The 15785-nt window shown below is 43.7% G+C and overlaps 1 protein-coding gene across 1 annotated transcript in view; it reads left to right on the top strand.

Annotated features, from left to right (window-relative positions):
- TRAPPC3L (trafficking protein particle complex subunit 3L) overlaps nt 1-15785 on the top strand; it is a 118892-nt gene that overhangs the window by 67851 nt on the left and 35256 nt on the right. Inside the window, exons 3-4 of the mRNA XM_088480992.1 lie at nt 915-1012; nt 3648-3747. Of these exons, the coding sequence (XP_088337118.1) occupies nt 915-1012; nt 3648-3747 (198 nt within the window). The remainder of the gene's footprint in view (nt 1-914; nt 1013-3647; nt 3748-15785) is intronic.

Here is a 15785-nt window from a genome sequence, read left to right as displayed (position 1 = left end):
ACCCTAATAGGCACATGCATACTACTTACTTGCATTAATAATATTTGCACCCATGCTTATGAGATTATTATATTTACTGAGCTGCACCACCTTGTTCATGCCAGACTATTTTTCAGACTGGTTTCCTGCTGGCATTGTGTTTGCTGATGGATCCTGTGATATTTAGCAAACTGCACATGTGACACGGCCTGCATATGTACAACCATTACAGGCAATTCTGATCCTGCAGCATCTCTGCCACTTCCCAGATAAGGCTGAATGGGTGTTATTGGGTGTCAACACGGCACTTGTACACAGAAGTAATGTCCATCAGACGTGTTGTGGGTGTGCAGAGGACCTGTATCAGAGAAATACACTATGCCGATGTTTACGCTGTTGAGCGATTATGGGCTATCTGTGCTTGCGTCTAAGTCTCACTGCACAGGCATCAAGGTCCATTACTGCAGTTGCTCACAGCAACTATTTGCACGCAGTGTGATTGGCAGTCAGGCACCATTTGGGGGTGGTAACAAGGGAGTGGTAGCAATAAAGCAAGCATTTTGTGACCATATTCAGTGTCTTTCATCCTGTATGCATATAGTATGGCTCCGGCATCTCACTTCCCAAAGCCATTCTGATTATCGAAGGATCTGCAACCAAGGCTGCGTCTATGCACTCAACCACTTAGATTTGCAAAGGTGCGGGTGGGCATCACAATACAAATCACAGTGGCTGCGGCATTTGCATAATTTCGTACAGCGACTGCATACAAATTTGCAGCAGCGACATTAACATCCATCTTTGAATCAAGCCCAAAATTGGGTACTACTCATGTTGCTAGGGACTGAAGTCCTACATATACAGGAGCAGTAATAAAATACTAGCAGGTATGATAACTAAAATTACAGTAAAACTAATGTCATTTTTTGTTTCAGAGCAGAGATCTCTTTGTTCTCACACATGGTGCATTAGTAGCACAGTTGTGTAAAGATTATGACAGTGATGAGGAAGTGAACAAATATTTGGATACAATGTAAGTATATAGTAAGTATAAGAATATACTGAGAAACTGTTTTTACATTTCTGTCTTTGCTTTATGTAACAGATCCAACTTAGAGCATGTAGTAATAATAAATATTATATTCATGTATTTGTTGTGCATCTCAAATGGGAACTTGTATAACATAAAGTACATGATTCACAACAGTTTTTGACTAGTTTTAAAATATTTATTAAAAGTATAATTTAATTTATTTTAAACCAGTGGTTCCCAAACTGTGAGCATTGGCACCCTGGGGTGTCTCAAGGCACTTGCAAGGGTGCCACTGGTTGGTGGTCCAGAACTAAATCAAATTATTTATGTTCAACTCGATTGGCAAAACCAGTGATAGTGGCTGCCAATCATTAAATACATGGACAAACAGAAGCACAACCCTGTCCACCATCACATAACAGAACCTAAGGAAGACAGGTAAGCTCAATTTAGTTAAAGTAATAATTCCTTCATATTTTGTCAAACTTTTGACCTAGGGGTGCCATGAAAAGACTTCCGATACTATAGGGTGCCGTGATTCAAGAAAGTTTGGGAACAACTGATTTAAACTATGAGATTAAGGCAAAAATATCCCTATATATATAATAAGAATTTAGTTCATGATCTATTTTATTAAATGCAGTGGAAATCAGATACAAATGCTGAGGAAATCACATACAAATTTGTTTTTGTTTTGTTTTCACAAAAAAAGCTTATCAACTATTGACTCATTGTAGACTCTCGGATGAAAACATTTAGGGAAGCAACATTGTTTCAACAAAATAAGAACATTTTCAGTGGTAATAGCTGCCTGCCATGTGGTAAACAGGTAAGAGAAGAGAAAATGAGACTAGAGATGGACAACAATTTAACATTTAATAGAAATTGTTGTTTACAGCAGAAAATACATGTTCACAAAGGAGCAAAGATTCTATGATAAAATCTTTGTGTTCGGTGTTTGTTTCTTAATTCCACGGAATGCTTTTCCACATATGTGGACGCATTTTATGGACATTAAAGCTGCATTCAAAACAAAAATGAAGCTACAAAGCAATTTTGAGTAGCTCATATCTGACAAACACGCACATAATGGAATGCTCCGTGTAGATGCAGCATACAAGTAAGTTACGCTAGTAAACGTAGATGCACTCATTTTCTATAAGGCCTCTTTACACACTGGAGAGCAGGCACCATCTTCTTAAGCCCCACTGCAAAATGCAGCAATTCGCAGGTCAATCGGGAGGAGGCGGAGCCAATATGACGTGATTCCATTAGAATCGTATAATTTGGCTCCACCCCCTCCCGATTTACCCACGAATCATGGCATTTTAACGGTAGGGGGAGGGGCCTAATGACATGGTGCCAGCCTGTCAGGTCCCATCCTTATCGGGTCTACAACCCATAGCTGCTGCAAGGTAAGTGTGTGTGTGTAATGTATGTTTGACATACACATAGGGGTAAATTTACTAAGATGGGAGTTCTATTTAAGAAGTGATGTCGCCCATAGCAACCAATCATATGCTACTTCTCACTTATCTAGAACCTTCTACAAGATAATACCTGGAATCTGATTGGTTGCTGTGGGCAACATCACTTCTTAATAGAACTCCCATCTTAGTAAATTTACCCCTAAGTGTGTATGTAAGGGGTATGTGTGACAATGTGTGTGTGTGTGTGTGTATATATATATATATATATATATATATATATATATGTGTGTGTGTGTGTGTGTGTAAACCCCCTTGTAAAAATCCTGCGTTTGCCCATTTTACAGCTACAGTATCCATACATTTACATGCACTAATGAGACTAATAACTCTCATCAATCAGTAAATTAACGACAATTAAAGAAACAAGAATTTTTTTAAGTTTGAAGAGTTTTTTTATGTGAATATATGGACCTTGTTTCTACTAATGTATTCCATGACTTTCTAATTACACTAGTAAAAAGCAAATGACTCTTCATTACACTGTAATATGGAGCTAATCATAACCAACACCACTGTAATTATGTTTTGTGTGTATGTGCTAACCCTGTGTTGTGTAAATCAAAGGATATATTACATTATATGGGCCGATATATCTCAGATATAGATAGATAGATAGATAGATAGATAGATATAATTTATGTATATACTGTACATTCAGGTCTGTATCTTTACAATGTATATGTTCCCTTCAAATTAGCTGAATTTTATTCATACTTGTTTTTTTGTTTGTCTTTTAAACATAAGGAACTATAAACTATATAATCAGTAACAATTGCTAACCAAAAAACTTAATAGGTCTTCTTCAGAAGCCCTATATATTGGAAAGCATTGCCCACGATGCAGTAAAGGGCTCAGATCTCCTGTATTAAGCCTCTTTTGCCTAAACTATTAACATATAACAGAGGCATTATTGATTGTAGGCATTTGGACGTTTTGGGATCCTTTATATAGTTATGTTAGTATTAGATTGGTGAGAAAGCTACAGTATGTCTACATGATTTTTATAATGTGTTCTTTCCCAATTAGACCTTTTAATGTATTTAATGTATGGTACTAATACTCATATTAACAACAGCTATTATATTGTAAGCACTGTTTTTTATCATTCTGTGTTACTAAAAATGTATTTGTTTTGCAATTTTCAGGGGATACAACATTGGAATTAGGCTAATTGAAGACTTTTTAGCGAATTCTGGTATAAAGAAGTGTCGTAGTTATAGTGAGACAGTGGATATAATAGCAAAGGTAATGTAAATATGTTTGTTATTACTGGAAAATGTGCTCTGTATGTACAGGTTTATTACTGAAGATTGCATGCAATGTTATTATTCACACCTACATTGCAGCAGTAAAAGCAGTAAGCCAGTCAGTGGCTAATACCCTTAGTGGGGCTGGCTCAGAGTTGCATACAATTCAATTTTGAGCACGGATCTTGTGATTTTTAGCACTGCGGTTGCTGTTTTGGATGTTTTGCCAAGAGTATGCATCTAATGTATTATCAACTATGGCAATCCAGAGACATACACATCTAATGGGGCCCATACATCAAGCATCTATCGGACCAATTTCCTGTTCGGCGATGATTAGGTTGGGTGTTTGGCAAAATCCAACATGTTGGTCAATCTTGATTCACCTATTCCGACCCAAAAATTATTGAAATCGGTGAGTCAGGGATTTTTAATTTGCAGATTCCCTGAGAAATCTATTATCATTGGATTGGCTTAGTTGAATCTGGGATGCGCCCGTTAGATGTGTGGCATGCATTACACATCACTGTCGAATCTCAACCTGAGGCTGAATGGATGTAACTGGATGTTCTGAGCGCATGTCGTGAGCGTGTAGATGGAATCTCGTGATAGGCAGGTTTGTGCTTATGCAGAGATCTCTTGCACCTAGCATAGGGCTGGAGCACATGCTCACTGATAGTGATGATAGCTACTTCAACAAGATGATAGATGGGGCACTATGGCTGCATAGATGCATGCCACTCTGCATATGGGCAAATATCTGTATTTATTTCCATGCAAGCAATACATTCCGCACAACTCTGATTCAGCCCCAGTGTGTTCATTTTACAGATTTGATACGCCCTCTTAAAGTGCATTATGCGTGCGTTAAGTCTGCAGAAATAATAATGTGAATGCACTTGTACACACACCATCTGGCAATCATTCGCTTTGCATAATTGCAGAGGTTGTCTGCAGCATTCAGAAGCATTAATACTTAGCACAGTTCTATGGAAGCATTCAATAAATACATACAGTAGTACACTATGCTGCCGGGGAGCTTTAAGAAAACAAATCAGCCATTCTGGAGCAAAAATTTATTTTATTCACACTTTTAACAGGTATTAACTACTTACTGACAATTTTATTCCCAAAAAAACGGTCACAAATTGTTGTTGTATTTTTATTATTTAATAAAGTTTACAATATATTTAAATATATATATATTTTTTTAAATATACCAAGGGGGTGTTTTTCACCCCCTTTACTGTGTCCTTAGGCTTCCATTGTAAAATCACTTCCCACTTCCCACACCCCAGTAGCCTAAACAGTGGCAAAAGATCTCCAGCATTATCATTCCCCCTCCCCCCAATTGGTAATAGATCCCAGTGGCAAGGCCCAACACCCCACCCACAGTGTCAATGGGCCTCCACTGTATTAGTGCCCTCCCCTCGCCATGAGTCACTGTAAACACAATTGAACATTTTTAATATGATCCCCCCAAAAAAAATTTCTTGTGGGACATATCCATGCTTCCTTACCTAATTGCAGAGCGCAGCTGAGCATGGGGCAGGGGGACTTATCATCAGTCCCCCCTGCTGCAGCTGATCTCTGCACAAGCATAGAGCAGCATATTTGTAGTTGGAGGACATATGTGCCCCTGAGTGTTGTTTGCACAGCATTCTGGGGAACAATTTTGAGTGTGATGTCAGCAGTCACAGACTACGACACCACTGCAGTGGGTCCAGAGCAGGATATTCTTTCTGCACATTTGCAGAACAGATTTCCTCCATAACAGATGGGGGGATGCAGTGGGATGGCACGGACGTATGCCAGCTGAGGGCTAGCTGGTTGTGGTCGCATCCCATGCCAGGTAAGTGGTTAAAGCTATATGGTATGGGGAAGCTTAACCACATAGGAGATGTTTCCAGATTAATGTCAAAACACAAATCAGTGGGAGCCCCTGTTATCCTTTCCCTTAAATTGAAGCCATGCTGAATAAAAAGGATTGAAGTCTTTCATTATTCTGTTCTCCATAGCAACTGTGGCAGAAAATATTAATTCATGATGACCAGGCAGCGGTGAAATCTGAAACCACAACATTCATTATCAGAACCCTGGATATTTGTATCCAGTTTGACAATGCAGTATAGATTATGGTATAAACTGTATGTTAGTTAGAGCCAGACAGGCTAGGATTTATTTTTATGGTTTCTTTATTTCTGTGCTGTCAAATAAAACCAACTGGGGCTAGTTGTATAGTGTACCAAGGCCCTGGACTGGTGTTCTACTATATGGCTGCTGCGTACTGACGTTTACACCAGGAGATAGCACCCCGTAACCTGATGTTGCAACACACGGTGGAGAATGCAAACAGTGCACTTAAATTGCAGTGATAAAGGGCCTGATTCAGCATGGAACACTGTTCTGCTTATACTCACGCAACGCAGTTGTTAATATTAGCGGTGATATGTAAATTTTGCATTTACATTGCGTTCGCAGCCTAACATAAAGACACCCACTTCCCCTTACATCCGTATACTTTACCAGCATAGCCAAACAATCGGTAACATCGAGTAACATCGGTCACACACACACAGTTGAGGCAGGTCAGACCTCACTCAGGAATTGCTTACTTCTGCGCACACTATGAGACCTCAGGTGGCGTCTGGTATCACAGTGGCTAATTTATACAAGCCCATGCAAAGGCATTGAAACGCACTGGCACGCCTGCGTTTGCCAAATCACTACCCACAAACGGCACTTCATGTCAATCACTCTGCAATGTCTCTGTGTAGCCTTGGCTAGTTCGCGCACGTGCACTGCGATGCATACGCATGCACAGTACGCAACAATCGACTGATTGCGTGCGTATTAGCAAATGCGTTCCTTGCTGAATCAGGCCCAAAGTCATAAGTGATAGACACTAATTTTGTTTTTTGGAAAAGACTGTTTCTTTGTGAACTTCTTGGTGATGTAATTGTCAGATGTTTAGGGAAGTCAGATTCTGCTCCCCCCCTATACCAAAAGATATCATGGAAGTCATAGTTAAGGCCTTACTGCAGGCTATATCGTTGCAGCAGGAAGCCATCAGGGCTCAGCAGGAAGCAACCAGTGCTCTGTAGGAAGCCACCAGGGTGCAGCAGTTGGCCACTGAGGGGACCCAGAGGCAACAGCAATTGGAGGTTGAAGTTATCCAGATGCCCTTAAAGAGGTGATGTAGCATCTAGCAGTCCTGTCTGGAAATGCTTCAGCAGATGTCAAAACTAGCTTCAGCTCCACACAGGCTAGTCATTTTATGCAAAAGTTGACAAAGAGTGATGATGGTAAAGCCTATTGATAGAACCACATAGAGGGAAAGTTGGCCTAAAGGTCTGCTGGCAAGCCTTTTGACACCCTTCCTGTCATGGGAACCGCAAAAGGCATATTTTCGACTTGATGCCTAGGTCTATTACGGACTAAAAATATACATTTTAACTAGTTTGGGTGTCAAGATGTCTATTTGAGCATGAGTTCATCGCTGGGGATACCAAGTGGATAACCATCCCCTTTCAGAAATGCATAACCCTTATCACCAAGAAGTGGCTATAGCTAGAGACTCTGACAGGACCACATATCGTAGAAAGAGTCATAATGGACCAATATCTACTGTCCATGTCTGCAGTTCTGCGCAAGTGGGTGAGCCACGGGGACCGTAAAACAGCAGACCAGCTTGAAAGTGGTGGTGAGGTATGTGGCAAGCAGAGAACTGTCCATTGTCCCCAACGACCCCTAGACCTACAACTAAAATCTCCAGTGACTTCTGATAGGACTGTTCCAGGGGAAAAAGGTGCTGGGTGATGGAACGAACTTAAACATTCAGAGACTGTAGGCTTGGAACCTGGAGATTGGCCAGCTGTGCCAGAAAGGTTCTCGACTTTTATAAGACTTGATAAAAATATGATCAGTTGTTTTAGATGTGTTGGGTTAGCCGTGTTGCTGCTAATTGTCCATATACGTCTGAACCTTTGGACTGTAATACAGCTTATGTAAATTGTAGAGTATCTTTCTTTGTTTAGCTAGCCCACACTACGAACAACAGACTGCCTGATAAACATATGTGTATAATTACTATAAAAGGCAAACAGGTAGAGGCTCTGTGGTGCATACACACGGTCAGATTTTTCTTCAGATCTGAACGATAAAATCGTTCAATCGTTCATATTTGAAGGAAAATCTGACATGTCTGAACGATGAACGATGCGCATTCCCGATGATCAGATAATGATATCTGACATCTGATGGGTTTGCAGTCAGATTCTGATGATTCCATTCATTTTAATGCAGTCAAAAATCGTTCATAGGCCCTCATTCAGAGCCGTACGCTCTGAGCAGAGCGCACGCTCTGAATGAGGGCCGCCCTCCATAATTATGGAGCGTCCTCCTGGACGCTCGTATAGCTGTGGGTCACCACCCACAGCCTATACGAGTGTGCAGTTTGATGGCCACGATGGTCTTGTGGGCCGGCTTCTGATGGTAGGCGTTCCCTTGGGAACGCCCCCGTCAGGGAGACACGCCCCCGGCACACCCACCAAAGGGGGCGTGCTGTAAATCAACATCGACAGCACGCCCCCTTTGATCAGACACAACGAGCGAAGGAAAGTCCTTCGCTCATCGCGTCTGGCGCATGCGCACGATGGAGCTCCCGCCATCGTGAGCATGCGCAGTGCACAATGGCCCTCATTCAGAGCCGTTCGCTATTTGCGGTCGTTCGTTTAAAAACAAGGGGTGGCTATTCAAATGATCCATATGCACATTGCAGTCTGTTCACACCTCTAAGTCTGAACGAACGAGCAAAACATACGCTCGTTTATTTGTTAAAAACGCCCCCTGGCCGCTCGCACCATACGTCATGTCCGCTATTTATTAGATTAATCGAGTACATCGACCAGCGTATGAACTGCTCGCTATTCTTGTGGTTGGTGTTTGCTACCACAAATTTGCGAGCAGTTCTGGCTCTAAAATAACCCAGTGACGTGGTCATTGACGCTGCTGTTTTAAATATACACACCCATAAAACGCCCGTTTTGACCTTTAAGCACGCCTGCGTTCGGATCTCCACTCCCCATTTTCAAGCACCTTCCCCTGTTACCACCCACATACGCCTCATTCTGTCACTCAAAATAGCAGGCACTCGCTATATAGCGTACAAACGATTTTCGGCCGCACTGACTGGTTCGCGCATGCGTACTAAAAAGCGTACGCATGCGCAGATGTGCAAACATCGCTCGGAACGAGCGTACTGCCGCTAACGAGCGGCTCTGAATGAGGGCCAATGAGCGGACAGCCGCTTGCGAGTGGGTCTGAATCAGGCCCATAGTTCAAATTGTTGGTCAAATCATTCATCAAATCGTTCAGATCGTTCAATCGTTCAATTGTTCAATTGTTCATCTGACACATCTCACAAATCTGACCATGTGTATGCTCCAATAGATTCTGGTAGCCTGGTTAGACTTGTAAAAGCTGAGTTGATAAATCCTTTAAAATGTCAGGGGTAAACGGTTGGTGTAACCTGTATACATGGGGATACTAGAAATTACAATACTGCTGAAGTGAACATAGAAACACAGGGCCTTATTCAGACCCGCTCGCAAGCGCTGAGCGCTCGTAAGCGGGTCGATGTTGAAGCCCTGCGCACACGCAGCGGCCACACTGCGCATGTGCAAGCCCCAGAGCGAGAGAGAAATTCTCTCGCTCTGGGGCTCACTACAAAAGGGGTGGCTGTCGATGGTGATCGACAGCTCGCACTGTTTTGTAGGCTGGCCAAACGGCAGGCATTCCCGAAGGAATGCCTGCCGTTTGGGGGCGGCCCCACTGACATCACTCGCGATGTCAGTGGTGAACTTCTGGCTCTATTAGAGCCGAAAGCTCACTGGGGCTTGCGGCAGACGAGACCCTACCACAAGGGTCTCGTCGCAAGCCCCGATGGTCGCTATGGTCTTGACCATCGCGACCATCAACCTGGCCGCTTGCTAAAGCTGTGGGTGGTCACCCACAGCTTAGCGAGAAGCCAGGAAGCCGGATTTTAAAAAGGAAGCGGCCGCCCTCATTCAGAGCGAGCGCTCGCATTTTGCGAGTGGCTCTGAATGAGGTCCACAGTGTGGTCTCACTGTAGTCAGTGTGGTATTAGGTCCTTATTTGATGCTTGATGCTATATTGGTGAGAGATTTTTCACACTTCTGAAAGCTGTGGGAAACCCAATTTATTACAGAAGTAAATAGCCCAGACCCGTTTGATAATGTCACTGATACAGTTGGAGTATTCCGTGAGTCTGAAGCATTCCTTTTTCAAAGTTGTGCTGCCTGTTTAAGGTGCGTACACATGGTACGATAAAAACGCACAATACTATATGAATGATAACGATATCGTTCATATTGTTATCATTCAAATCGTTCATTTTTAGGTGCCACCCAACCCTCAAACGACCTGCGATGCGCGGGCCCATATGGACGATAACGATATCGTCCATCCACCATGCATGCAGGCCAACCTGGTTGATATCAACCAGGTTACATACGGACCCGCGATCATTGATCGTGGGTCGCTGGCCCGTCGGTGGTTTGGTGGTGTGCTGGATGAACGATAACGATTATCCAGCACATCGGGAAGGTGCAGGACGATCAGTCAGCGATATCATTATCACCATTACTCATTATTATTACCATTAGCACCATTGCTCATCTAAGGATCTCTGGGCCTGATTCAGACTCGGTCGCAAGCGCTGAGCGCTCGCAACTGGGTAGATGGTGGCCCGGAGCGCATGCGCACGACGGAGCCGGCTCCATCATGCGCATGCGCGAGTCCCAGATAGCGACGGACAATCCGTTGCTCTGGGCCTCGCTCCAAAGGGGGCGTGCTGTCAATGTTGAGTGAGCGGTGGGCGGGCCGGGGGGTTGACTGCCCAGACGGAGGCGTTCCCATGAGAACGCCTACCATCTGGGGGCGGCCCCACTGACAAGTGATGTCAGTGGAAGAGCTTTCGGCACTGTTTGAGCCGAAAGCTCTCTGGGGCTTGCGGCCATGAGACCCTACCACAAGGGTCTCGTCGGAAGTCTAAAGGTTGCGATGGTCTTGACCATCGCGACCATCATCCTGGCCGCTCGCATTAGCTGTGGGTGGCAACCCACAGCAATGCGAGTGGCCAGGAGGCCGCTCCATAAGAAAAGACAAAGACGCCTTGATTCAGAGCGAGCGCTCTCTCAGAGCGTCCGGCTCTGGATCAGGGCCTCTGTGTATCACCGTCAGACTGATGGTTTAGTGGAGACATTTAACAAAACTATAAAGAATATGTTAAAGAAAGTGGTGAATAAAGATGGGAAAGATTGGGATTATTTGTTTCCCTATTATTGCTGGCCATTAGAGAGGTTCCACAATCTTCCACAGGATTATAGCCTTTTGATTTGCTATGTAGGAGACACTCAAGGGGATTGCTTGATATTGCAAAGGGACATGGGAGGGGCAACCCAGTACTTATAAAACTGTTATTGAGCCTGTTTCTCAGATGCAGAAAAGAATAGCTGCAGTGGTACCAATAGTGAGAGAGCACTTGGAACAGACCCAACAGGCAGAACAAAGGGTGTAAGTCAGGATGCGGCCTGGGATCAGCCGCTACTCACCTCTGCGCCGGTGTCCTTGGGCTTAGCTGTTCAGTCGCTGGGAGTGGAGGTGAGTGGTGGCTGAGTATTCTCCCCAGGGTCTGCTAGGGCTTCCGTGTGTGCGCCCTGGTTCCGGTGGTGGTGGGCATGTTGGTCCATATCACCTGACTAGTCTCTCCCAATGGCAGTTCAGTGGTCACTCAGATGACCTCCTGATCCAATGACCAACTCCCTAGGGGTATTTAAGTCTGACTCCAGGAACAGGAAGCTGCTGTTCAGATTTGTTTCCCTAGTGACTGTGATACCTTTGTTTGTTCTTGGTTCAAGTTATATTTGCTACCAGACTGTGTACTCTTATCAGTGCTACTTTGAACAAGCCTGCGGCTGGTTTCCAGGTCTACTCTGGCGTAATATGTCCGGACGTCCAGCCTCATCATTCCATGTTTGCCCGTATCTGGGACTCCAGCGTCCTATGATTATATTTCTGTGGCTGGACCCTCAGCTGCAGCATTATCTAGACATCTTCTAGAGTGCTCCAAGTCTGGATACCCGTGTGTGCTATTATCTTTTTCTCGAGTTTGTTTTAGTTCTACTACCAGTTACCTCCGCTTGTGTTCTCCCTGTAACAGCATAAATTTCCGCCCTCAGTACTTCGTTCAGTACAAGCTTCCAGTGTCTTTGGCCCATGCTCTCCGTGCGGTAGGATGCAGTGCACTCAGGAAACTAAATTGCGTCTGGAATCACAGTGCACTCAGTACCCTAAATTGTGTCTGGGATCACAGTAGCAAAGATGCATGCAATCGGTCGATTAATTTGCATGACGCATACGTATGCATTGCAGTGCGCGTGTGTGAACTAGCAGTTGCAATCTGAACTGCGTTTGCAGATGCTATGCAGACCCAGAGCACATTGATGTACTCCATTGGCTACTACCATGGAGCATTGACTGCATATATGCACATGCCCAGTCTGGACTATTCATTTTTCATTTTCCCTCTATTCCCCCTATTTATCCTATTAATCTTTTTTCGACAACGGAGAAGATTACCTGCAGGATGTGTATAACCAATTATGGATATTATTGTGATTTAATGAGTAGTCTGCTGCTAATGTACATAAAGTGAATGTGAATTATCCCACTACACCAACTTTAGATATTTTGATATATGTATATTTTTCACCCAGATTTTAGGCCGTTTACTATTTACACAGTGACACTTTCTCTAATGATTGATAAACTGTATCCTACTGTCTGACTTACTATCTGTACTCTCATCAGCCTCACATTTTGAGGCTGACAGCAGATGCAGGAAAACTTTTATATCACATGCATTGGAATCAGGGACTCTAATTATTCTCTGCCGACGGGCAATTGATTAAAACAGATCCTTACTCCAGCCATATGCATGTGCTTTTCAACACTGTCTTCTAACACCTTCACAAACATTCACCATATCATATGTACCATTATGAAAGGTGCAACTAATGTATATTGACCAGTAATCATTGAAATGTCTTTAAAACTGCCGCTGTGCAGTGTGTCATACTGAAATGTCAATGTTTATTTGATTGGATATGTTTAAAACTGCCACCGTTCAGTATGTCATACTGTGATGTCAATATTTGTTTGATATGTTAGATATGTACATACCATGAATGGTGAAATCAAAATATATTAAACAGTGAACAATCCCCAACCCTGGAGGCACAGAAACTTTATGCTAACGAAGCCACAGCATTCCATATTCTGAGACATTTACAGGTGTTCTGAGGTATTGTCACAACAGATGAGGATCTTTTTACAGGCAAAAAACAGGCTTATCAGCATATGAGTGGATGTGTTTCAAACGGGATGTAGCTTTGCCGCCTGTCTCAATACCGACATCCAATTCCAGACACAGGACTTAAGATAGGCGTCAAAATACCGACCCCTATCTTCAGAGCCGTAACCAGACTTTTTGGTGTCCTGTGCCAGAAAGAGCATTGGCGCCCTCATTTTTCAAAGGGACATAAGGCACCCAAAAAAGGGGAATGGCCTCATGGGGAAGAGCAAGGGAAGAGATAGGGGAGGCCAGGAAATGCTGGGGATGAAATAAGAGGAAGCTACAAGTGAGAATGATAATAAACAGAAATTTGACAGGCCCAAACAGCATCCCCTGCCCTGCGGTGCCCTGTGCCATGGCACCGGCCGCACTACCCTAGCTACGGCCCTGCCTATCTTAATCCCGATGCCGGAATGCCGAAGGACGCCAAACTGAACTAGGTAAGTCTGGAGCGCCCTTAGCGTTAGGCGTGGGGGGAGGGGCTTAGGTATAGGGAGCATAGTGGGGTTAGGGTTTGGTTTTTTGGGGGGAGGTTAGCATTAGGCACCCCTAGGGGGCAGTGTTAGGGTTAGGCACCCACGGGGGGAGGTTAGGGTTAGGCACTCCTGGGAGGGTTAAGTTTAGGGTGCAGTAAGGGGGGGTTAGGGTTAGACACCCCCGGTGGGGAGGTTAGGGTTAGGCACTAGGAGGGGGGGTTAGGGTTAGGCACCACTATGGGAGGGTTAGGGTTAGGGGGCAAGAGGGGTAGGGATAGGCTACTTACCTGCCCTGTCAGGATCTTCTCCCTTCGGGCTGCCGGCATCAGGATATGAACTGCTGGGACTTCATACCCATTCCGTTTCAAACTGCTGTTGTTCAGTGTGCCTTGCAGAATGCTAATGTCTATCGATATGTGATATATATACAGAACTTTATTAACAACCATTCATAATAGAGTGTCACTGATCTGAAGACAATCTATCTCAGTTATATATTTGGTACAAAGTGATAGACAGACATATGAATACAATCAGGGGCATTTCTGGAGAGGAGGGGGCCCGTGTGCAGTCTCCGACACGGGCCCCCTCCTCTCCGCCTGGCGGCCAGCAGTGCACTGAGTGTGCGTGGCCAGCGCCGGAGTTATAGACTCTGGGCACTAGAGTGTGCCAGGAGTCTATAATGAATGCACAGGTCACTGGGAAAATGGCCGCAGCGGCCATTTTCCCTGTACTGCGCATGCGCAAACGGGAAAATGTTCCAGTCATTTTACAGCGCCGGACCCCCTCGCCGAGGTGGGACTCCAGAGAGGTAAGTAATATTATGAGTGCAGGGTGTGCGATGCGGGGCCCCCCTGGACCGAGGGGCCCATGTTCCCCACACACCCTGCACCCATTATAGATATGACCATGAATACAAGTGTGTAGTCGACAAGTATTGGCTATATACCAGTCAATATATAAGATTTATTGCAGAACCGAAGTGTCACTAGGAGATTATTATTGTTTAATACATTTTTAATTGCTTTGTTTACATATATATATATAAAAAGTAACTCTTAGCTGATAAACAGATTGAATAAAAGTTAAGTTTTAACAATATTTTGAGTGCCCCCCAAAAAAGTCTTCTTTTCTTCCTTTTTTCTATACCTGGTAAAACAACAGTCATTAACCATGACATAATCGCTGAACCAGTGGTTAATGTTGACCTAAAGAATACCAGAATCGTTGTCTAAAGAAATGTAAAAAATGTTGGAGTTAGATATAATTGAAGAGTCATATAGTGAGTGGTCAAGTGCTATTGTTCTCTGTCTGAAACCCAACGGGAGTTTACACTTCTGCAATGATTTCTGTAAACTGAATAGCATGTTTAAGCTTGATGCCTACTCAATGCTCCGTGTGGATGAATTTATAATAAGGCTGGGAACACTTGGTACTTAATAAATTTGTCCCTGACCCGTAGATAAGAAGCAGGTGAGAACTTTCCTAGGATTCATAGGGTATTATAGAAAATTTATACCCAATTTTGCTACTATTGCTGACTTTTTACTGACTTTACCAAGGGCAAACAGAAAGTTATGGATACAGGAAAAGAATAAAATACAACTTAATGGCGCTGGACCTCAAAGCCACAAAGGTTGTGAACAAGTCACAAACTCATAATAATACATTCAGAAAAAACAACCTCACTTGCGCTTATGAGTTGTAACAATAGTTCATACAGTGTAATGTCCAAATTGCTCCAGTAAGGATGATCCACAGTACATGGAAGAAACAATAAAAAGTACAATAGTGTAATACAGTCACTTCATAGGCACACACCACCACAGGCATGTGTAATACAGTCACTTCATAGGCACACACCACCACAGGCATGTGTAATACGATTGGAGGAATGTGAGAGGGGATCCACTCCCAGCTTCAGATTCTACTCCCTTGATGGAATTTCACACAAATGTGAGGAGAAAGGGTATATGATGAACTTCTTACATGTATGCTTACTTCTAGCAACGTAGTACTTGGATATAAAGGTATCTTTAGTGATCACTGGCGTGGAATCCTCACATAGGATAAGGTCTCGCCAACAAATGTGGATTAAAGATAAAAAACAAAGCAGTCACCCAG

The sequence above is a fragment of the Taudactylus pleione genome, unplaced genomic scaffold (assembly GCF_031769625.1).
Source record: "Taudactylus pleione unplaced genomic scaffold, aTauple2 ptg000259l, whole genome shotgun sequence".
Lineage (NCBI taxonomy): Eukaryota > Metazoa > Chordata > Amphibia > Anura > Myobatrachidae > Taudactylus > Taudactylus pleione.
This window is presented reverse-complemented; position numbering and strand designations above follow the sequence as displayed.